General features: G+C 47.6%; 1 protein-coding gene across 17 annotated transcripts in view; it reads right to left on the minus strand.

The window, feature by feature from the left end:
• The window catches only part of CACNA1D (calcium voltage-gated channel subunit alpha1 D), a 319,765-nt gene that overhangs the window by 16,672 nt on the left and 278,717 nt on the right, over window positions 1–24,376 (minus strand). For all 17 annotated transcript variants that reach the window (XM_037743584.1, XM_037743321.1, XM_037741086.1 and 14 more), the window contains 8 exons: window positions 23,989–24,054; window positions 22,137–22,228; window positions 20,779–20,938; window positions 20,095–20,222; window positions 19,866–19,962; window positions 16,731–16,833; window positions 14,918–15,019; window positions 9,815–9,945 (listed from right to left, as the gene is read on the minus strand). In XM_037743584.1, coding sequence (XP_037599512.1) covers window positions 9,815–9,945; window positions 14,918–15,019; window positions 16,731–16,833; window positions 19,866–19,962; window positions 20,095–20,222; window positions 20,779–20,938; window positions 22,137–22,228; window positions 23,989–24,054 — 879 coding nt within the window. The remainder of the gene's footprint in view (window positions 1–9,814; window positions 9,946–14,917; window positions 15,020–16,730; window positions 16,834–19,865; window positions 19,963–20,094; window positions 20,223–20,778; window positions 20,939–22,136; window positions 22,229–23,988; window positions 24,055–24,376) is intronic.

A 24,376-nucleotide genomic window follows, 5' to 3' on the forward strand; every position in this document is an offset into this window, starting at 1 on the left:
ATGAACACCCATTTACCTTCCATTCTCCTGCCCACTTTTAATGTTAAGTTTCTCCTGCCTGGATGTATTTGCAATGCTTTTGCTGCCTATGTCCCTAAGCTAGCTCCATTAGACACACCAGCCATCTGCCAGCCCTCACAGTGCTACAGCAAGCATGCAGAAGTGCCCAGAGCCCCGCCCTAGACCTACACTGTAGCAGTGGAGATAAGAGATGCACATCTCTAGTCGGGACTGGGCCAGGTCATTCATCTTCAGGATACAAGTGCCAGGTTTTCAGACTCCAGCCAAAGAAACCTGCCCTAGCAGAGCCTGTTCCCCATCACAGGTGGGCTGCACTTAGCGTAGGCTGGCCCTGCACACAGTCGTCTCGCTGGTGACAAGTTCTGGTTAACCCTTTAGCAGGATTCGGTCCATACCCAATGAGAGGGGACCTTTTTTTAGCCTAGCTCCATTAGAAGGCAGAATGAGACTAAGTTCTTATGGAATAAACCTGCTCATCTGCAAGCTGCTGTCCGCCTCCTCAGCACATCACACATGGGCACACCCCTCATTTTGTCACCACCCTCCTCCAGGGAAAATGTGATAGTGGCCTTTGTGTCCATTGTGAATGGTCCTTGTGTCAGATATAAAGGGTTGGAATCCTGGCGCTCTGTTAGTCATCCACAGTGATTCCAACCGTCACTGAAAAGTCAGGGGTAACATGACCCCAAGAGCTCCCCTAGGGATTGCACTGTTCTCATCACTTGGCAAGATAAAGAAAACTAAAAAAATTACCTAACCTATGAAAAAAAAATTACCTTTCTCTGCACACAATCTGAGAGTTCTCTGTTTCAGTTCCAGCTTGATTCTTGGTGCAATCAAGAAACTGATTCTGTTACAATTTTAATAACAGAATTTCTTGCCACTTTCCCGATAACAAAGCACTCTGTAAAGTTTAGGCTTAGCAGAAACCATAAATCACAACTTCTATTCTGGTAGCATCTTTATACCAGTCATTGTGAGTTTATGTACGAATATTCCACTAGATTCCGGAGGAAGGGAGAGCCAAGGTTACTCCCATGTGGTGAACTTATGTGCCCAAATGAGTCAAAGGCTCACTGAGGACTCGGCCCCTAGGCCTGTTCTTCCTGTGACACTGCGCTGCCTCACCTCTCCCAAACCCCCCACCTCGACTACCACCCAGGCAAAGTCACTGCACCTACTGGGAAAGAGTGTTGGATTCCAGTCTGAATCACACACTTACTCATCTATAATCACGACTGTGGGGTGCCACCTGATCAAGGCTAATCCTCTTTTGACTACCCTAGTAGAGCTCTTATATTCCTAAGTCATTATGGGGATGACAAACGATCACAAGTTATCCCTGAAACGGATCCTGTTTGGCACACATCCTTGGTCCCAGTGGTGCACTTAGGGGAGCTGATTTTTAAAAACACCTTCTATGCTGCCCTAATTCAGACCATCACACCCACAGATCAGCACAGGCAGGAAGACTCGGCCACGCTAGACAAACACACAGGCACAGGGACACAGGCAGCTCCATGCCTTGGGGGAGCAGGCTGAGACTGGGAAGGGGCTGGAGGGATAGAAGGGCTCCAGTTAGGGCAGTACCACTGCACAGGAGCTTCTTTAACAAGGGAGATGATTAAAAGGCTCCAGCACCCTCTGACTTTAAGGGGGACTGAGTAGCATTCCCCCAGAGCAGCAGTTCTCAAGTGTGCTCCACAGACCTTGGGGCATCCCGAGACACCTTCAGGGGTCCATGAGGTCACTGTGATTTGCATAATGCGACCAGGATGTTCTTTGCCTTGTACACTCTCATCCTCTCATGAGGGTATAGTGAGGTTTTCAAAGGCTACCTGATGCATGATGTCATCACCCTGGCATCTTTGTGCTTGCATATTCTTGTTTTTAAAAATCTTCAGTTTTAATTTCTAAGACAGTAAATATTGACCCACAGGGTCTTCAATATTTAAAGGGTCCTAAGACCAAAAAGTTCGATAACTGCTGACCAATCTATCCTCCAATAGGCACCACTACTTTTTCCTCAGGTATCAGATTTTTTTTTACCCCATCTAGGATTCCTGCTATTCTGTGGACCTTTCTCCACTCTTGGAAGAAATGGCCTTGCCATGGCTTCCCTGAACCAGCCTTTGGTACTTCTTAATGGGTGGCACTTCTTAGTGGGTTGCCTTTACCACCATGCCTTAGAACAACACGCCTTTCCACTATCCCAGTGTGTCTCCTAGGTCTAAGAGATGCCAAGAGGAATGAACCCAGCTGGGTCTCTACCCACCCTGGAACTGTTAATAAGTCTTAGCCAGCTCCTTCGCACAGATCATTGAATCGTGACACATGTGGGCTGCCGAAGGACACTTAAGTGCATGGTACTAAACAACAAGCCATGATAATTACCACCTTTTACTACTACATCACATCACTTGCCTAAACTTCTTTTCAGTAATTCTTTCTTCTCAAAGACTGCTGAGCATCATAATTACTATTCTCAAAGGAGCGCCATTAGCCACTTCCAGACAGAGTAAAGAATGTAGTACCCAATAGTCCAGTGGATTAATTTAACTTTGAATTGGGTTGTTCCAGAGTGTAAGCTATTTGAAAGAGCCTGATACCCAATCTCACCTTTTCTTCTCTATGAAGTATACTAGCCTGCCTTTCATCTTCTATCCAGGAGCTGAAGAATTGAGCCTATGGATGCTGGTGCTGGAGGTGCCAAGTTTGCTGTGTGTGTCTGTGAAGATTCTAAAGAATGAACTTGAGTCATCTCTCACAACTTTCTCTACACTAGAAGTTACACTCTTCTTCCAAGGCTTTAAGAGAAATGACAGAGGTGTCTCTGCAGTTTGACTGCAAAGCAAGTCTAGGAAGCCTTCTTTCCCTTTTGAGTTGAAGCTGGAGGCAGCCCTCCCGATTAGCAAATTCCTGATTTGCTAATCTGGCCTTGGCTACCAACCTCAGCCAATGCCATACCCCAGCGACATAGCCAGGCCCAAGTGGAGAGGACTCTCTTGTTCCATTTAAACCACTCCCTAAGTCCCATCTAGAAAGTGGTCACTTGCCAGTTTTTACTTATTTGAAGAGTGTGGAGAAGGCACGTGGAAACGCCACTCACTTGAATCATCTGGGGCCTTTCTGCTGAGGCTTGTGTGTATGGAATCTTGGATCTAGAAGGTCGGTCACATTGGCCCTCTGAGACAGGGTGACGCAGACGGGGGAAAGCACATGCCATCCTTCAGCACTGAATCAACTCAACATGAGGTGGGTCAAAGACAGAGGGACTGTCTGAGGGCAGATGAGCTCCTCACCAGCACCCATGGGGCTGACCAGCTTCCCTTTCAGGGATGATACATCACATTCTTAATAAATCCTTATAATTTAATATACCCAGGAACCGCCCAGTTAGAGCAGAAGTGGGTCTGTGGATCACAGCAGGGTCCTGGCGGCTCCTTGCCATGCCAGGCACTAGACCTGTATTTGCTGGGTCACAGAGCAGTCTCGGGAGGGTCTGGGCTGCTGGCAGTAGGGAAGGAGACTCAGGTACAAGGGTGACAACTGTTGATACCAGGTGCAGCTGTGCTTCAACATCTTGACAAGTGGCCTGGCCACACTGCAGTGCTCCTGGCTTTCCACCCCATTCCCCACATCACCATGTGGTACAATATGAAGCAGGAAAACTTGCCCTTGGGCCCTACAGACTGTGCTGTGAGAACCCACAACACCTGCTGCGAGCTCCTGGACATTAACTATAGCCTGCACACTTACACACGTAGGGGCAGAATCAGGACCTAGGCCCATTTCCATAATAAGGACAGCAGGTCCACTGAAGTCCAGGTAGATCAGACCTCGTGGTACAGTGAGCACTGCAGCCAATGGCAAATGTTATGGGCAAAAAAAGAGATCACTGGAAAAGACCCTGAGGCTGAAATTGACCTGCCAGTCATGCCTAGGACAAGCCTGCAGAAAGCATATTTCCCACTGGTGACATTGCTCCCACCCTCTGCCCAGCCTTTGAGACTGCTACCCTCCTAGGATGCTCCCAGAAGTAGTGTCCACTTCTACTGGAATAGGGCTGCCCCAGAGTCTGCTGGCTCTTTCTTCCCCTCTCTCCGCACACCCCACATGTATACACACACACTCGTACACACACACAGCTTCCAGCCTATACACATCAGGGCAGGTGAAAGGGGCTCATAAGCCCTTCTTTTCTCTACACAGTTAAGAGACTTCAAATTTTTTAGATTCTTCCCCATAACCTCTGCACAATGGCTACTTTGGAATATTGACCTTAAAACCCCAACTGGCTACTTCAGGTGTCTTGGGCTCAGCATCAGATGTACAGACTCTCCAATCACCACTTGGAATCAGCTGAGAATTCAAGATGAGATACTCTCATCAACCAACTTCTTGGGCAAAATTCTGCTGTTCTTAAGATGTAAAAATGCAACCTGCAGAGTTACCTCTGTTGACATCTTTGTGCATTGCCTAGATATCTTTAAAAGGGGAGAATTCTCCTTCTCAATGGATAAGTACGGTACAGAACAGAAAAGAGATCAAAGGAAAACAAGAATTTCTTAAAGTTCTGGTAGTAAACAGGCATATGATATTATTATTGTTGTAGTCTTAATAATAAGCAATTATACGTTCAAAGTGCTTTACAATCACTTAGCTATTCCTCACAACAGCCCTGTGAGGTAGGTCGACATTATTAACCCCATTTTACAGATGGGGGAAACTGAGGCACAGAGAGGTTAAGTGTCTTGCCCAAGGTCACGCAGCAAGTGAACGCTGAAGCTGGGACTAGAACCCAGGTTCCCTGACTCCCGGTGTCCTTGAAACTAGACCACACTGCTTCCAAAGAGGCAACCCCAGACTGGCTCTGAGCACGAATTAAAGACGAACAATGTTAGATGAGGTTTGGGTGTGGTGGTGTTTCCTGTGGACACGTTAAGATGGAACCTGAGGTGTTGTCTGGATTGGTTTTGGCATGCGGGTGTATGTGTTAGTTTCAATGGGTGTATCTGAGCTTCCCGGCCTGTCCACGTCTCACTGCATTCTGGACTGGGTCACTGCAGAGAGCAGGGCAGAATGCTCAGGAGGTCATGGCGGACTGGCATACAAAAGGAACTCTGTCAGCTCAGTGCCGAGGGGCCTGCCAGTCTTTGGGAGTTCGGGCAAACTAGGGATGCAGGACTTTGGAACGGAGTCAGATGCCCACCTTAGGTAGGTCTGCTTAATCTTTTTATTTTTTTTAATCTTTTGTTTTACTGGCCAGCATCAGGAAGTTGTGTTCATTTCATTTCTCTGTGGGGCAGCTGTCCCCCTCCTTTGCTCTCTCTCACTCTTTCCCTTTCTCTGAGTCTCTGCTTGGAAGGGAAAACTGTTAAGCCTTGTACGTTCCCTTTCATGAAAAAGAACCACCGTGAGCAACGTCCGCGACAGGCAGCCCTGGCTCCGCAGATGAGCCACGGCCCCGCTTCCACCTTCCGGAGGAGTGCTTTGCTTGGAAGGGGTCTCCCTGGGGCCTTGGGTCTGCGTTTTCCTGCATTTCTTCCGAAATGCTGTTTCAGTAGAAATAAGCCCACTTGAGACTTTTCCCTTTCAAGGCCTTAGCCACAAACGCCTTCCGACTAACCAGCTTGGTGCCGTAGCTCAGGCAGAAAATTTTAAAGCATCCGTTCAAGCATCTGAAACAAACGAATCAGCCAGTGAAATCTCATCTGTTAGCATCTGTTCTCCTCTTAGATTAAAAAAAGAAAAAAATTTAAAAAGAGCCTTTTGATGGCTTCAGGAAGAATCATGCTTTTTAAAAAAATAAAAATAAAACAAAACTCCACTACTTTTTAGACTAAGATGACCAGGTAACAGGTGTTTGACCTTCTACAGGTTAAATCTCTGTGAAGGATCCCATTTTCTTCAGTCTTTAAGCACCGAGCCTCCCTAAGAAGGCCACATGGGGCACTTCGGGGGCTGAGAGTCCTTTGCTTCTTACATACCACCCACATCTCCCCTCAACCAGCTGCATCACCATCTGGCAGCTTGGGCATATCTGTACAATTATTCAACCTAACAACCTAATTCTTTATAGTGAGGAATAATGGTCTCCTCCTTAAACCAAACTTCCAAGCAGGCAAAAGGACTATCCCTCCAAAGCTTTCCTACAATGGAGATGGGAAGGATCCCATCTGGGATGAGTGGGGAACACAGTGTCCTCGGCTTCCACCGGAGTGCGTGTCTTTTGCAGAAAGGAAATTCTTGAATGTTGAAAGAAAAAGAAATGAACAAAACTTATCCCACTTTGGGGTCTTTCTCTCATCCACAAGACACTGGACAAATTAGTGTCTGTAACTTGCACAGATGTCCTCATCTAGAAGGTCTGATGGGACATTTGGCATGCACTGCTGTCTGCTGGGAAGGGGACTGAGAGTTTTCGTGGCTGCATGGCTGTGTTCCTTTATTTATTTGCCCCTCGTGGAAACTTGCAGGTCACTCGGATGTAGCAACAATGGATGATGAGCGAATGCTGAGTCAACCTAAAGTGAACATGGTATGTAGGAGATGCACAAGAGGAAAGTAAAAAAGGCTGGATGTAGCTTCTCTCTGGTTCCCTCTGTAGAGGGGCTGGAGAGAAGGTTGGTTTTAATGATGAACATGGATGGAAGGATGGAAACTGCACACTCATTCAGACCACAGAGGCCAGAAGACACCGGATGCCGAGCTCCTCCCCACACACGGATCCAGGAGCTCAAGCCATTCCCCTTCACCAGGGAGGCAGCATTGCAGTTGGTCTGAACACAGGGAGATCAGATGGAGCCCACAGGGTACAAAACCACAGTGTTTCTGTGTGTCCTTGAAAAACCATTCTCTGGGGTGGGGGCACAGAGGTCTTGGGCCCGTTCTGAAAGCTGTTCAGACAGACTGCACCCTACGCAGCACAAGCACGCACATGCCTAGGTCCAAACTTCTGCTCACACTGCGACGGCCACGCTCCACTTTCCATTAGCAATCAGTCTGCCAGACATGGGGCACCCTGTCATGGGAGGAGGCAAGTCATCCCCGATCTCAACAGGCCACGCCCACTCTCAAGGGCTTCCCAAGACTGTGTCCTTGTCCTAGTTACACTGGTGGAACTGCCATCCCACCATATTTTCCTAACTGCTACATTGCCACCCAGTATTTCATCACGCAGAAAGGAATGCCTCCTCATGCTAATTAAACATGGAGTAACAAATCACACTCACAGCCATTTCTACAGCACAGGAAGCCAAAATGCAATTTGAATTATCCTTCAAGGAGACAAAAAAAAATTCTGTTTAATGTTTTAGAATCAAGTACATTTTCAGTTTATCTGTTAAGATTATGAACACAACTTAATTTTCTAGGCTGCATTCTCAACATAAATTACAGACGATGCTTCAGATCCCAATGGAGCCATGTGAAAATATGTTGGTATCGTCTAACTGGAAATGTTTGCATTTCACCAGTAAAATGAAACTCTATAAACAATAAAATAAAAACATTTAGGAGAAACCCTCAACATTATTGCAATGCAATGTAAGAGAGTCTTTTAACCCATGACCTGCCACTATATTATTCATGCCATTCAACCCTTCGACGTAAGACTCAGTAAATCCAATATGTGAAATCTGATAAATACTTAGCCTTGTGTTGTTTCTGCATGTATTAAAACATCAGAACACCATTTCCAGCCACTAGAGAAAGTGCTGAAGCTATCTAATTGGGAAGTCTTGGGGTTCAGAAAAAGTATAAATAACCCTGCATCCAAGTGGCCTCCATGCCTTCCACAAAAAATGCAAGATTCTTATGGTACCTAGCTAACTTGATGGCTATAAATTAGGACATTGACCATTGATGACAGACTCTGTTCCCCCCCTCCAGGAAAGTCATCAAGTTCTGGTTCCAATTAGGCCCGCAGAACAATAAGCAGTTCCCACAAGCCAAGAACACTGGGAAATGGAACTAAACAATCTAACCAGCCTCGTCTTCTGGGCAGGGGTTATTTTAAGGGCAAGCCTGCAGAAGCATGTTCATTACACCCTCTCCTCGCACCCAACCTGGCCACACTGTCCTCAAGGACAGATGGGCCAGAGACTTCTTACAATCTGCAAACATATCTCTGCAGTTTGCTTTGTCTCTCTGAGGCTAGCTGTGAACTGCAATCCAGAAGGAGAGCTGTTACTTTTACAAACTGGATTGGTTGGAAGTGAGAAAGCTTCATTTGTAAATCCTACCGCCTGAGATGGCAATGGGCTGTTTGACTGAGCCTAGGATTCCCTCAGCTACCTTTAGGATACATGATCTAAGGAAGGAAGATCAACGTCTTCAGTCGGATTCATGGTCCACCTGCCAACCCACATATGCCTCTTTCCCCCATCCCTGCAGCTATTTGGGTAGAGCAGAGGTTTCACCACAAATCAGCACGTCACTGTCACACAAGGCCATCTACCAACCCACCAGATACAAACACAGCCCATGTTTGTCATTCATTCATTGGCTGCCATTCATATTCATATTCATATTCTCTCTCTCAGCAAAATCAAAGATAAGCCTTCATTTTGGTTGTTACCATCACTTTGAACACACAACAACACTGGGCATTTTATCCTGGAGAAGAGTGAAGGACTCTTCCATGTTGAACCTTATCAATATCTACAAGGCCAAATTTAACATGTGCTGAGAACAGGGGCATAAAATTTTAGCGTAGATTTTTAAAAATTCTTTATCGTATCCATGATAGACTCAGAGCACTCTGGGCAGCAGAGGTGACTGGGCTTCTGACTCATTTGGACAGTTGTTTCAGATGGTTTGCCAGCCTCTGTGATTCCTTCTTCCCTGTCCTTAGCATCTTCTCCCTCTTTGCCCTGTCTCCTTCATTCACAGCACGCACAGACCACCTTCCTAGCCCCTCTTCCTCCTGGTCCCCATCGTGCCTTCTTGTCCCCACCACATACCTGCTTCCCATTCCAGAGCTTTGGGGTTTCCTAGGATTCTACATTTCTCACAGGCATGGACCCTGGCTGGGGCCAGAGGTTCCTGAAAGCCACATCCACACTCTAGGAGCCTGGAGTGGGACTCAGGTGGAGGAGGGAGAGGGCCCAGAGGCTGGCTGGGGTGTGAGAGCATAGCAGGTGCACAGCTGGCCTCCCAGCCATCAGGAGACAACACAGAGAGACAGACAGACACACACACCACACACACACACAGAGTACATACTAGAGACACACACACACACGTAGTACATACTACACACACACACACACACACACGCACACACGTAGTACATACTAGGAGGTGATGAATGTTACTGAAATGGACCAAAAACCAACAAGCAGTGGGGTAAGAAACAAACAGAAACAAAACAAAGCACTTGCGTTCAGATGGAAAGCTGTTCATTCACTAGGCAGCCAGAACCCTGGAGCCCAGGGCTGTGGGGAAGGTGGGTGCCTGCTTGGAGGACACTGCCTGGCGGGGCTAGGGTGCAAGGGCAGCGCTCGCTCCTTTCTGTCCCGGCAGCCCTGCCACGTGGGTGGTGGCAGGTGTGGGGCTCTATGGGGGAGGCAGCAGGGAGGGAAGCACTTACCTCGTGGCCCAGGAATGGCTAGTCCACATTTGGGGAGTGTGTAGTATCTCTAGTCCACATTTGGGGAGTGTGTAGTATCTCACTTTAAACAAAATCCTGGTGGTACTGCTCAACCATGAATAGGCAGCTCTCTAGTATTTCAAATAAGCTTGTAAAATCGTTAGTGAAAAGAGAAAACAGAAGGAGACAACAATTCACCTGTAGGGCAATTGTGGTGTTCTTCGCAGGGTACTTTCCCACCAGTCCTTGTTCTTTCCGTTTCTTGAATTTCCTAAAGTAGTCCTGTATCAGGAAAGTGGCATAGAACTTCCCCACGGTTACCTCATCATCTAAACGGAGAGACCAGACAGAGCTCTCCCGAATCAGCACATTAGACCAAGAGCCTAAACACTTGCTTCTGGCTGGGGCAGGGGCAGGGGCAGGGTGGGGCAGGGGGGTGGGTGGTGCGGCACAGAAGGCACCGAGCCCTCAGCATATAACATGGGAGTCTCAAACCAGCAAAAAGCAAGGTTTTGCAAATAAATTAAGGCTCAAAATTAGTGTCAGTTAAATGAACTGATATTCTAGGTTGCAGAAAATAATATATTTGTTATGAGTTTAATAGAGCAGCATATTAGTAACACTATGAAATGCTGTCTTATTTACTTAAAATGAAAATTACAAAGCAAAAAGAGGCTTCACGGGCCACATTACACCCCTGTGCATAGGGATTTGCATGTATAACTACCATAAACTTATCAAGGGCAATTAACCATCCAAATCCCGACATCTCAAGATAGAGACCTAGAAAGGTGACATACACGCTCATAAGGAGAGGAAGGTTCAGAAAAGTGACTGCAAAATCAGATTTTCACGAGCTCCTCGCTCCTGCATTCTCTGCCAATAAGCTCCATATACCATTTCTTGGTACGTAATTCTGAACAGCTCATTTTCTGCACTGTAGTGACAGGTCCAACCAACCTCAAAGTTGAGCTGGGCTTATTTTTGCTTTGTTCAGAAACAACCTCCAACGTGTATGGTTGGGGAATCAGAACTCTGCTGATGACTTTAAAGGTGATGCATGAGGCAGAATAGAGGCTCTGGCTATCTCATGGTAAACCACTTTGGACATGTAAATGTGCCCATGGGTCTCCCATGGCTGCTCCCCACAGGATCTTCAGTGTGCTGTGTCTCTTGAGGGTAAAGCTTACCATCACTTTAGTAGCCCATCCCATGTGTGTGGAGCCATGTGGGGCCCTGGGGGCCACAGACCATGACTTGCAGAGGCTGGGAGAAGGAATGGCTGCTGGTCCACAGGCTGCAAAGCAGGTGGCTTTTAGGCCAGGCTGCCCTTGCAAGAGTTACATGCTGATCAGGAGGCAAGGGGTTCAACCACTCTGAGCTTGTGTTCTCATCTCTAAAATGGAGATAAGCCTCTCAGAAGAGACATGAGGACTCTATGGGAGGAGGCAGGTAAAGAATGACATGGATCCTGAGCTTGATGGGGGCGGGGACATGGAAAACCATCATCCTTCACTAATGCACCCTGGGTGGGCTTCCCTTAGTGCCCATGCAGGAGATGCTGCCAACATCTTGTGGCTCTCACTGGAGATGCCACTTTGGGCTGCTTCTCCAGCTCTCCCTGTCAGAAGTTGCTTGGTGTTACTGTGTGAGAAGGCTGTCTCAGTTGTCTGGCCTGGAGTGGTGTAGGGGGCCACCCAGGGAAGCAATAGGCTCTGAGTAGCTTGTAAAACACGGTCCTTAAGTGGTCTCAGGCTTGTCTAATGATGGAAGGTCCATAGGCAAGAAGGCAGGAGGTAAGCACAGACCTCAGGTCCTGATACTTCACCCCCCGCTGTGCTCTCCAGCCTCCCCATTTGCTCTAGATGTGTTTGGAATATCAGCTCTAGCTCTTGCCAGCCCCTACTGTTGGACATCTATAAGTGCCAAGCCCCATGTCAGAAGAATTCCATATGGGTCTCATGGCCTCTTCCCAACTCTGACATGGTGGATCTGCTCACCATGCCCCCAACAGATGGAGAGAGGCTAAATGACTTGCCCAGGTCGGTCTAGCCAGCACCTGAACACAGGGCAGTGTGCTCCCAAGTCTGGGGTCCTATCCTCCACACCACCTCTCTGGAGATGGCTGTCTCCAGCCACACTGGCTGCCAGCTTCTTTGGAGCTGCCTCTCCCACCATGCAAGCATATCCCTTAACCAGGCTGCACATGGGAAGTGGACGCACTATTGTCTGCCTAGTACCTCCAGGGGCCCCAGGGAGCTTCTCTAGTGACCTGCCATGCCACAGCCTTCCTCTGTAGTCCAGGGCTCTGAGGGTTCTCTGTGGGGCCCAGAAAAAGCCCTGGTTCTACCTGCAGAAGATCCACACCTCATTCCACACTGGGATGTTTCCGGCAAATGCAGGCCTAGCCCTGATCTCCCTTCAGCTTCCAGAGCAGAGGTGGACCCACCCAGGGCCCTGCAGGAGAGGACTCAAGGGTCACTTCGTCTTCTCCATTGAGACAATGAGCTAATTAAGAGACTCGGCCCAAGGGAGAGTTCCTAAGAACAAGAAAAGTCAAAGCTATAGCAGGACAGAACAAGAAGGAAGAGAAGGAATGAATGCAAGGAGGCTGTCTGGGTTCAGAACTGAAAAGGAGATGGAGGCAGCTCAGTGTGCGCTTCAAGGCAAAGATGCAAAGGATCCAGGTCAAGTATGGAGGAGAGTCCTAGGGAGGAGAGAGAGCTTCTGAAATGAAGGGGAAGGACCCATGAGACGGCAGGGGAAGGCTGAAGAGCAGAGGTGATCAACTGAGCTGAGAGGCAGAAATAAGGCAAGTCAGGCAGCTCAGCACTGATGGTAAGGGGGCAGCCAAGGCCCCCGGGCCACTGGGAGTGAAGCAAGCCTGATGTGTATCCACAGATCCACAGTTCACTCCTGACCTCATTATCAAGCTCACACAGAGCCAGGCTGGCACTCCAGCAAAGCCACCTACAACACGCATCCTACTCAGCTCCATCATCAGGGCTAAGAGGCACTTCCTGAGTACCCCACACCTGCCAGTCCCAGCCACCTGGAGTGGAGGCTGGCCTCACCCAGTCTCCTGCTCTTTGACCAGGTGATGATGTAGGGGACATCGAGGCCCTCAGCCTCAAGAACTCCACATCTGCTGCCCAGAAGGGTATACAAATATTATCCTTTCTAAGTGTGCTGTGATGCAGGAAAGGTTGGGGACATGGGTCTACTGGAAGATAAAAGAGGAGAGACAGGCAAATGATGAAAGGGGACAGCAAAGCCCTGCCCGGCAACTGTTGCAGAGTCTGTGCACCAAAGCCTGATAGCCACTGCCTTCTGACCTTCCTTGATGGCCACAGTGCTCATATGAGATTCAGCCACATAAGCCCTGTGCTGAGGACATCAGTCAACAATGGCAGGTAGCTTGCAGAGCTCCTAAGTCTCCTCCTAAGGCCCCATTTCTCTCTTCTTGGGCTTCACACTGCCTTTTGCTGCCGCTGTGGAATGCATTAAAACTTGTCATCTTAAACTCTAACCCATGTTAAGAAACAGAGAGAAAAGGCTAGGTCCAGTTACTGGACCAAGAAAGAAGACTTCCACTCTATTAGAAGTCTGGTAAAGCTATAAGTTGATCAGCTTTTCAAAGGACAAGAGCTTAGATGGTGAGCTAAATTCTGGACTTTTCTTTTGGTAAAATGAAATTTCAGGGCAATGCAAATGACACCCTCCAAGGGCATCTCATGTGGATGGGTATTAATGTGGGAGTTTGGCTGGTCGTGATGAAGGTGGCGTTCCAAGAGAGATGTCAGGTGGAGCTAGGGAGGAGGAGGTCCTCGGCTTGCGGGAGGAAGGTTTACATAGACAGGCATAGCCCACTATTCTGAAGCATGCATCTGTGTTTCAAGAAACAATGTAGGGGAATACAGTTGGCAAGAGATAACTCTGATTCCATGCCACCACCCTAAAACAGAATTGCTTCAGAATATTCTGAAAGACTGAGAGGTGAAAGGAATGCAGGCTGCAGAAAAAGCTCAAGCACATTGTTACAATTTTTCAAAAGCAATTCATCTAAGCCATGCAAGCTCTTGGATGCGCAGTTAAAAGGAAAATAATGAAAACCAAAGAGTTGTTTTAAACGTGCAGTATCAGTTCTCCTGTGGGAAGCCAAGGTTCTGTAGGTGGGAGTTTTGTGTGTGTGGGTTTTTTGGTGGTTGTTATTTCTTTGTTTTTTCCTTTTATCATTTCTTACTGGGCCATCTTCCCCAGCTTTGAGCTGGTGGCCGCACCAGCTACTGGTAATCCCTTCAGCAACAAAAGCTCACGCTGCTTCTTGCTTCATGCCAAGGAGCAGAGCTGGCTGGCATGCTGCTCTCTCTGCACCCCAAGAGCCAGAGCTCATGACCTTCTCAGAGGGAGAGGCCTTGGTCGCTGTCCTGGCCCCGGTCCTGAAGTCAGCTCCCTGACCTGAGCCAGACCAGTGTCAAAAGCTGTGAGGGCAGCAACGCTATAAAAATTTGGTTGTCACAAGGCACACCAAAGGCTCATCCCATGCCCATGGCCCAAGGATGCTAGAATGCTGAACTGGCTGAACAGATCCTGCACCTTTAAAACTTAGAAACAGAACAGTCAAAAACAACCATCTTAATGTCTAAGTCCACATGTATTTAAATAAAAAGGCAAAAATAGTATGCATATATATATATATATATATATATATATATATATATACTGTGTGTGTATATATACATATATAGATAGATATAGATGTTATATATATTTATAAAAATTTGAAGGTTAGTTATTTTGTGATAAATAACAAAAGGAAATAAGCATGCCTGCTAGTAAAAAGGGCATCTTTGGTAATTATGATAGTAAATTCAGTCTTGATAAGAACATTTCAAAAACACAATTTCCTGAAAGCTATTTTTCATGAGACGTTCTCAACAATATACTGAAGGGTAACTGGAAACTAGTTCTGAATATTTCATTTTGGACAAAAAATATAGGCTTTTCACTTTGAGATCATGATCTTGTCCTCAAACATTAATTCCTTCACCAAAAAGAAAAGCCCTGCTCCAGCCATGTGGGTTTTAGTTTTTCACTGAAGCCTCTTCTTTGTTTGGAATGGTCTTCATATTACCCCCAAAGAATTACACCAAATGGCCAAAGGGCTTTCTTTATCTGTTGGCCTTAATGTTCTAACTGATATATACAGCATTTTGCAAACATTCTCTGGCCTTTCTGGAGACACTAGCATTAAAACCAATGCACTGGCCAAGGACTACTTAGGAAACAGACTGCACTGACCACCAGCTGGAGGGACAACTTGGTCAAGTAATTTCATGCTGGTTTTCTTCCAAATTTTCTTTATCACAGCCCGAAGTTCTTCATTAGCTTGCTCCAGGTTCCCTGGATTCAAGAAACAAAAGGGGAAAACAAGGCTTGTTTCTATTCCCCAGCTTCTCCTCAGATTGCACAGCCTCATCCCAGCCTGACCTGGATCAACATGCTGCCCTCTGATGGGGCTCCCCTCAGGCCGGCCTCCTCTCCCCTCAGGCCGGCCTCCTCTCCCCACACGCCGGCCTCCTCTCCCCTCACGCCGGCCTCCTCTCCCCTCAGGCCGGCCTCCTCTCCCCTCAGCCGGCCTCTCCCCTTAGGCCAGGCTCTCCCCACACGCCGGCCTCCTCTCCCCTCACGCCGGCCTCTCCCCTCGCACCGGCCTCTCCCCTCACGCCGGCCTCCTCTCCCCTCACGCCAGCCTCCTCTCCCCTCACGCCGGCCTCCTCCCTCCTCACGCCGGCCTCTCCCCTCACGCCGGGCTCACCCCAGTCAGGGGCAAAGACACTTCCTATATTCAGCAATAGTAATCACCCCTTCCCTGTGGGAAGTCCCTCCACTAAGGGAACAAACATGGTTCGCCCTGTAATTCATGGCCTGTCCCACTCTGATTCCATCCTACCCTCCCACAGCCAGGACCTACTCTTTGCTTTCCACTGTTTCCAGCCCAGAATGCCTTTGCCTTCCGCTCTTTCACTGGTCGTTTCAAATCGTACCTCCTTCCTTGAAGATCCAGCCTAAATTTCACCCAAATAAGACTCTCAATTCCTACGATATGTACTCCTCCGTACAACATAACCTTGGCCTTTTATTATGAGCTGACGCTTGACTTTTTCAACTAACATGTCAGCATAGAAGACCATTCTGCCTTCTAGAACCCCTAAGAATGCTGGCCTGGGGCCAGGTACAGGCAAGCATGCTACAAAGGGGCCCTGTTAGGCTGGAAGAGGCTGGCTTTGTTGGATCGAGGCTCCCTGGGCTCCAGGGTTGGAAGAAGTCACCTGCCTGCACTCAGCATGGGTCCCTCGCTGCCTCCTCTTCCCTCTCCTCCAACTAGTGCCTCAGTGAATCAGCTGCCCTTGAGGTCTACACCTCCCACCTCCCACACCTCCTGGTCACTCCTCAACCTGTTGCAATCTGCTTTCCATTCCAACTCTGAGGTCACCACTGAGCCAGCTCCAATGGCCACACTCTAGTGCCTGTTTTGCCAGGATTTGACCAGGGCTGAGTGTGGCTGTGAAGGCCATTCTGGGCTGGTTGGTCTCTTAGCTGGGAAGATGCTGATCCCACCATATTTCCCAAGTGCTGACTATGTGCTAGGCGCTGCAGAGGAGCTTTTGTAGACATCATCTCATTTCATTCTCAGGACTTCCTGGACATCCCTGTATTTATTTCCTTTCTATGGAGAAAGAAACTACAGCTCAGACCAGTGAAATTCCTTAGTGTAGGTCATGTAACTAGTAAGGAATGGCTCTGAGTGCATTTGTGATGGCTCCATCTCTGCTCTGACACCTTGCCTGTTTCCCCTGCTATGTAGTAAGCAGTGGTATGAGTCAACTCAAAACATTCTGGGACAGAGTGAAGCATAAAGCAAGGAGAGAAAGAATGAGGAGGCAGGAGGCAGGGGCCAGCCGGTCAACCCAGCATGGACATCCCCATTCTACCCAGCCCCTTCCCCAGGGCCTCCCCTTGGCCAAGAAAAGGCCTAAATTAGGAAGGCAAGGTGGGATGTGATATCTCTTTCCTTTCCTACCATCTTGTCTTGCTGCCAGGGAATGCTCACCTTCGGTCTTGATCTTAAGAGCCGTTCGAACCAAGGCGAACAAGGTCGCATTAAACATGACTGTCCCGTCACTGTTGAGAGGCATGTTCATGGCAACTAATCTCTGTAAACAGAAAAGAAAATTTCTTTGTAGAGGGCAAATGAGTGATCACAGTCATATCCTGATGGATCTTTATTTTCCGCTTATCACTCTTCTCTTTTCTAGTTAACCCTCAATTCAATTCAACAGCCACTTGGGGGTTACTCATATGATGGTTAATTTATGTGTCAAGCTGACTGGGCCATGAGATGCCCAGTTGGTTAAGCATGATTTCTGGGTGTGTCTGTGAGGATGTTTCCAGATGAGATTACCATGTGAATTGGTAGAGTAAGTAAAGCAATGCCCTCCCCAATGTGGGTGGGCCTCATCCTGTTGTTGAGGGCCCACAGAGAACAAAAAGGTGGGGGAAGATTTAATTCTCTCTCTGCCAGCCTGATTGAGCTGGGACACCAGTCTTTTCCTGCCTTCAACCGAGGCTTACACTATGGGCTCCCCTGGTTCTCAGGACTGCAGACTCAGATTGGACACCACCACCAGGTCCCTGGGGCTCCAGCTTGCAGATGGCAGACCATGGAACTTCCCAGCTTTCATGATCACATAAGCCAATTCCCCATGACAAACCTGTGTGTGTGTATATGTATATATACATATGCGTATATATACGTATACATACACAAATACACACACACACACACATATACACATATACATCTCCATATCCATCCTACTGGCTCTCTTTCTGTGGAGAACCCTGATTAATACAATCTATCATTTAGGGGACTCTGGGAGGACAAAGATCAAAGGTTTAGTCATGAAATATAAACGCTAACATGCAGATGATGTATTTTGTTTTTTAAACAGTGAAACCTCACTGTTCAAGCAGTCTTCTCCTTTTTTCATCAACCCCAATGGAGGTCTTAGTGTCCGATCTCCATTTCAGGCACATTTGTTTGTTTGTTCGTTTGTTTAGAGATGAGGGCTTGCTTTGTTTCCCAGGCTGGTCTTGAACTTCTGGCCTCAAGGGATCCTGCCTCCCAAAATGTTGGGATTACAGGTGTGAGCCACCGTGCCCAGCTCAGGCACATTTTTAAAGCTGTTGTGAGAGTTAAAGGAAGTAAATCACAGTGGGCCAGGCACAGGGCCTGGAACTTAGGTTCTCAACCAACAGGATCCACTACTATTCCCTTCAAGGAACCTTCCTATTGAGACCATTATGTACATCTTGTAGCATTTTGCATGAATCTGCATGGCTTCTCCCAGGGTTTGGTCTTTCAGAGCAGGATCCACGCTCCCCACTCCTCTTCTATCTCATGATCCCTTTAGCACCAGCAATGAGAGTTGGAGGGGACGTGGGTGAAGGACACCCTCTCTGGGCCCCAGTCACTTCAACCTGTAAATGCTGATGACATGCCCAATGGATGGGACCTTGCAAAGGTTAAAGGACTCATAGACACAAAGAGTTTTGTGTCAGGCACATGGCAAGCACTAAATAAATGGTAATGTTGATAATATTGAAAAACTTCATGTTCCAAAAGAAAAAGATTTTTTCTCTTCCGTACTGATGTATCGGAATCTTGTGTCTGCATAGTCCATCCCACCCAAATTCCTAGTCCTCCTTCCAACCCCCAGCCCCCTCTCCAAACCAGCACAGGCAGCCAAGGAACCCGGGACATTTGTTCACTTTTCCTGGCAAGTTCCTGCGTCAGCAAAATGGATGACTGTGCCGCAAGGACACCTGAAAGCTCTGTGTAAAAGAGTCTGGAAATTTACACACGAGATGACATTAGTGAACTGGATCCCATACTGTTCTTGGAAAGCAGAAAAGAGGCTAGTACTGGGAAGTTTATGGAAAAAAAAAAAATGTCAACCTCTGTTTCTATCTCCAGACTCCGGCCTCAGGAGAGGCAAGCACCCTACAGACTTGCCTATAGGGCTTTCTGGATTTTCAGGGCATGGGACATGAGTTTGGCTCAGGGCATTTCTTTGAGAGTCTGAAACACATTTTAGACTCTGTTTTGCTACCTTGGTTTCTGTCTAGATCTGGCTCAGCACGCTGGAGTGGTAAAACACCCAACCCCAGGATCTCCTTGGATCCACGAGGAACAAGAACTAGTTGCTATGTAGGCTGGATGAATGTCTATAAAGGCAGAGTTTCAAGAGGCAAATCCTGTATTTCTCCTTGAAAAAACAGAAACCCTTTTCTGTTGCTACAACAAATGTAAAGTGCTGCACTGTGAGCTCTGTGGAAGGAAAAGTGTCATTGAGGGTCCCTGAGAGCATGCTCTGGCATGGAAACACAGAAATGGGTTGCAATGGGAGACCTGGGTCCATCCCTGAGAGACCAGGGCCTGGTGTGCCAGAAAACAGACCCCATCTCCTGTGATGGCCACAAAGCTCTGCAGCAGAGGGGACGTGTGGAACACATAGCACTGTGTCCCCCGCTGCTAAGGCTGGGAGAGGCATTCTCCTCGCACTCCCACTCCCCTCACCCAGGCCACTGAGTCCTTGTCCTAAGTGGATCTCGGAGCGACCACTCCTCTCTCTTCCCACTTCTGCTGCCTTCGTTCTGGGTCTCCTGGTTGGTCCTCCTGCCTCAGGTCTACTTCTCCATTGCCAACAGTCACCTTCCTAACACAGAAACCTGAAATTCGTGTTTCTTCCCCATTCTCCTGGGCCTCAGCAGGCCAGAGAAGGCTCAGCTTGTGCCTGGGGCCTTCTGGCACTTCCTCTTGCGTCCTAGCCCAAGGGTGACCCAGTGACTCACCCTTTGCCATTCCGTCCATTCTCCTGCCTCCTTCTGAGCCTTTCCTCCCTCTGACAAACTCCTATGTTCCTTCTGAACTTGACTGAAATGTCGCCTTCCCCACCATCCATGCAATGACAAATTACAGAATTCCCTTCCTCTTCTGATGGTTCCTGACAGGGTGTTCAAAAAGTTATAAATCTGAGCATTCTCCAGAGGTAGGAACCATGTATTATTCATCTCTGCATCCCCAGCACCTGACGAAGGCCTGGCCGTGTCACTTACCAAGTGTGTGTTAAATGAAGGGAACGTCTACAAGAGAGGCTGTCAGACATGCACACAGGACGCTCACCTTGCACGCTACTCTGTGTGGACATAACTTCCCAAACCCCAGGGGAGGCTGGATGCGTCGAAGCAGAGTGACCACATCAAGGTGTTTGATCCTTCCCCTGGAAGTAAAATACAACACGAGGTCCAGGAACAGTACCAGCTGGCCCGAACTTTCAGTCCACTCCACAAAAACCACAGCTGACATTCCAAAATCCACCCACACACACCAAAGCGCATCTTTTTCAACCTACTTTGCCTCAGGGTCATATTCTGACCATATTCTTTTGAATTCATCTAAATGGTGAGGCCCCAAAATAGACCAGTCCCGGGTCAGATAGTCAAAATTATCCATGATGACAGCCACAAATAGATTGATGATCTGAAAAAGCAAATCAGAAGGGAAGAACTTCAGCTGCAGCTGGATAGGGTTAGAACTTAGCATAGGCCTTCTAATTACATGGAATGAAACATGGGAACCCATGTCTCCAAGAGACATTGTAAAAACTTTCTATTTGGAGAATGTTTAAGGAAAGAGTGGGGTTCTAGCTTTCTGGAACGGCTTTCAAAAACTCCTGGGGAAGGCAGGCCTTCTGAAACACATTGCAGTTTTATAATTTCATTATCACCAAATAATTCACACTCTTAAGTCACCAACATACACACTGGCTTAGACATTTTAGAAAGGAGCCCTAAGAAGCTAAGGTGGTTGGTAATTGCTCCAAGTCTATTAGCGAGCACCAAATCTCTGCTTACAAAGGTGGCAGCAGTGACACGTGCCTGGTTAAACAAAAGCCCTCAACTGCCAAGTGGAGTCCAGAGTGCTCACCCACATCAACTGTCCTTGAATGATGGGACAGGGCAAGGTCGCTGGTGTGAACACTGAATGCTACATAAGCATCTGTACACTGAGAGGGGTAGCTACTTTGAGCACTTACCAGAAACGCACAGAGCATGTAAAAACTGATGAAATAGACAATGGCAAAGTTGCTCCCACATGTATACTCCTCCCCGGGATTGTAATCTGACTCAGGGTCACAGAGCTTCCCTGGGAGGCAGGCCAGCATGATCTCCTGCCAGGCCTCACCTGTCGCACACCTTTTTCAGATTAAGAAAAAAGGGGCTTTAGTGGAGGAAAAAAGGAATTTAAAGCTTAGACCTTAGGGGAGAAAAACTCATTAACAGAGCAAAACCTTAGTCATTTGGGGAAAATCCAATGTGAGCTAATGAAAATCTGAAATTCCTACTTGTTTTCACATGCAACTTATCACAGTAACCCGAGGTTCTGCTGCAGTTCCCTTTGATTTATAGCCATCATCTTATGCAAGTGTACTAATTGTATAAATGATGCTTGTTTTTGTGTCTTATTTACTTCAAACATTTGTATTATAATTAACATTAATTGTTGTTGTTATTTTTTGAGACAGGGTCTTGCTCTGCCCAGGCTGGAGTGCAGTGGTGCGATTTTGGCTTACTGCAGCCTCGACCTCCCGGGCTCAGCCTCTCCAGTAGCTAGGACTACAGGCACCCACCACCATATCTGGCTAATTTTTGTATTTTTAGTAGAATCAGGGTTTTGCCGTGTTGCCTGGGCTAGTCTCGAACTCCTTAGTTCAAGTGATCCACTCACCTCAGCCTCCCAAAGGGCTAGGATTACAGGCACGAGCCACTGTACCCGGACTATTAATTATTTTTAATGACCAAAATACTTAAGCAGTTGAGTCTATGTTCAATTTTGTTGAAGGCAGAGTTAAAAACCACCTAACTTGCAAATGACTTGTTAGTCACTAGAGTCACTAGAAATACTTCATGATCTCTAGAAAATTCTCTATGAGGGCAGCTTGTTTACAAAGTTAATTAACTGGGGTTAAAAGCAACCTTATAAAATTTGAAATCATACATCTTAGGATGTTCCCCACTGGCTGTGCAAAAGGCTTCTACGTTTTTGCTATGTTTCTGTCTTCCAGTCATATTTAGTGTATGCTTCCATGCGTAAACATACATCCCACAATTTTACCTGTGTCCTAAGTAGCCTAACTCCCAAATGAATAAACCTTATGCCAACCACAATCAGGATTACCACAGCAGTTTTAACAATCCAGTGAAATTCCTGTGTTTGAAATGCTAGGGTCTGTGTTTAAGAATACAAAACAAACAAAAACAAAAAGCTATCACAATCAACTGGGAAAGGCACACTGCTTTAATAACCTGTGTCCTCCATCCCTCCGGACCCAGAGCTAGCGGGAGACTCACATCCCTGCCCAGAAGCACCGCCCACACCAGCCAGTCCAGTCACCTGAAGAGCAGCAGCACCGCCTGGGGAAACGTCTGGAAGTTATTGTTCCTATTGATCTGGTTGTTATCTCTCATGGCAACTTTCCCAAACATCTAGGTGGAGAAGTTTTAGGAAAAACAGAATAGATTTCATCATGCAAAAAAAAAAAAAAAAATCCATATGTGAATTCAGAACTAACTCAGGTTTGATCTTTACCAACTAAGGTTTTCTCATGGTACCTGGCACTTTACTCATTCAACAAAGATCTGCCAAGCACAACCATGTGCCAGGCAGCGGGTTACACATTGGGAACATGGTGCTCCAGATGGGCACAGTCTCATGTTCGAGGATCCCCTGCCCTGGGGGAGAGACACAAGGGTAGACAGGCAACATCAAACACCAGGATGATACTGGGGTGGTCCAGATACACAGGAAGCATGAGACAGGCTCATCCACCCAAGGCTGGGGGGCAGGGCCAGGGAACCTCTAGGGGGAAGTGACATGTAAACTCAGAACTGAAAGATACATCAGGCGTTAAGAAAGGTAAAGAGTGTTTCCAGTGGAGGAAGCACCGTGTCTCACAGGGGCAGGGTGACAGAATAGATACCGAGGGAATGAACATCACATGTGTGAGGAGCAGACAGATAAAAGACCAGGCTGGAGGCAAGGGCAGGAGCCAACAGGCAGGGGCTGTGAACCCCGAGCAGGATAGCGGGCTTTACCTTCAGGGCAATGGGAGGGTACTACAGACTTTTACTTTTGAGACTTAGAAGCAGACTGACATTCCAGAGAAGGCTGCAGAGGCTTACAAACGCTTGCTGGGTGAATCCGGAGGGGTGTGTGTCATGCAGTTTGCAGTTCTGAGGCAGCTCTTTTTTATATGAGAAAATATGTGATAAAAGACCTTCCAGGGCACACAGAACCACGTGCTGCTGAGTCACAGAGGCTCAAGTTTGCTGACTTTTGTTTCATAACTCTGGGTAAGATTCCCAGAGACCTGCCAATGCTTCTATGCTTTCAGGATTTTTTTTTTTTTTAAGCACTACCATTTCTCTGCTCCTAGAATCACAGAATCGCTTCATTTCTTTGTCACTTACATCCCTCCTTTATTGAAAGATGGCACCTGCACACGTGGAGAATCCGTAAGGAGCCTGCCAGCAGGGATCTGTAGGCACCTGGGCTCTCCTACCGCCTCCACTCTTAGAGGCTGCCTCCCTCCACTCTGCCTGGGGAGGCAGGGTTATCAGGGTTTGTTTCAGGCTTTCCTCAACATACCTACGGGCATTTTCTTCCTATCCACAACCCATCCCACCACCCACTTGGTGTTAGGGCTCCTCTGTTTGGGAGGCACGGTCCCTTTCCCACGCCCAGGAGGAACTGGGAAACAGGCCTCAGCCTCTCAGCTTGGGTCACAGAAGAGCCCATTTTCATGCCTCCTTTTAAAGGTGAGCTACTAAAGTACAACAATGGTCACAAAAGGCATTTGGCTTAGCACCAGCCTTCTGTCCCCACGATGGCTCAGCACAGACTGAAAAGACCCATGAGGGGCCACATGCTTCTTTCCTCAGTCTTAGCAACTGGAAATATTTAGTTTCAAGTGAATCTCACTTTGTTATGATAAAGCGTAATTCTTCTGCCATGAAATGCAACTTTTCTCGGCACATTCTATGCTTTCTACATTCTTCTGAGCCTGGGCCTCCCCTGGAGTTCTCTCCCAAGCAGCCATGTCTTTTATGTCTTCCTATGGCTTCAGCAGAGGGGTCTGGCTGAAAAAATCACAGCGCTTCTGCTTTACCTGGTCAATGTACATCTTGCTACAGATTTGGGGCTACCCAGTGAAAGGGACCCTGAGGGCGGGATGGCTGGAGCTTACCTGCATGCCAATGACCGCGTAGATGAAGAACAGCATGGCAATGAGGAGGGCCACATAGGGGAGTGCCTGGGAGAGAAAAGGCACTGGGCTCAGTACCGGCTGGCTGTCCCATGAGAAGACCCATGAGAGGCTACATGCTTCCTTTCCATTCCACGTGTTACAGTGAAAGAACCCCGACCACGAGGAAGAACAGTTCAAATCCCAGCACTGCACAACTACTTCAGTCCTGAAGACACCATCCACACGCACGCCCACTGTTACAATATTATAGGCAGGATGGGCTCGCCATGGTCACCAACCCTGTAGCCTGACCCTAAACACAGACACATCACTCTCATGATAATTCCTAAATTCATTACTGGAGTTTTTAGGTGAAAATATAATTGAT

The sequence above is a fragment of the Cebus imitator genome, unplaced genomic scaffold, assembly GCF_001604975.1.
Source record: "Cebus imitator isolate Cc_AM_T3 unplaced genomic scaffold, Cebus_imitator-1.0 Scaffold0, whole genome shotgun sequence".
NCBI classification, from domain to species: domain Eukaryota; kingdom Metazoa; phylum Chordata; class Mammalia; order Primates; family Cebidae; genus Cebus; species Cebus imitator.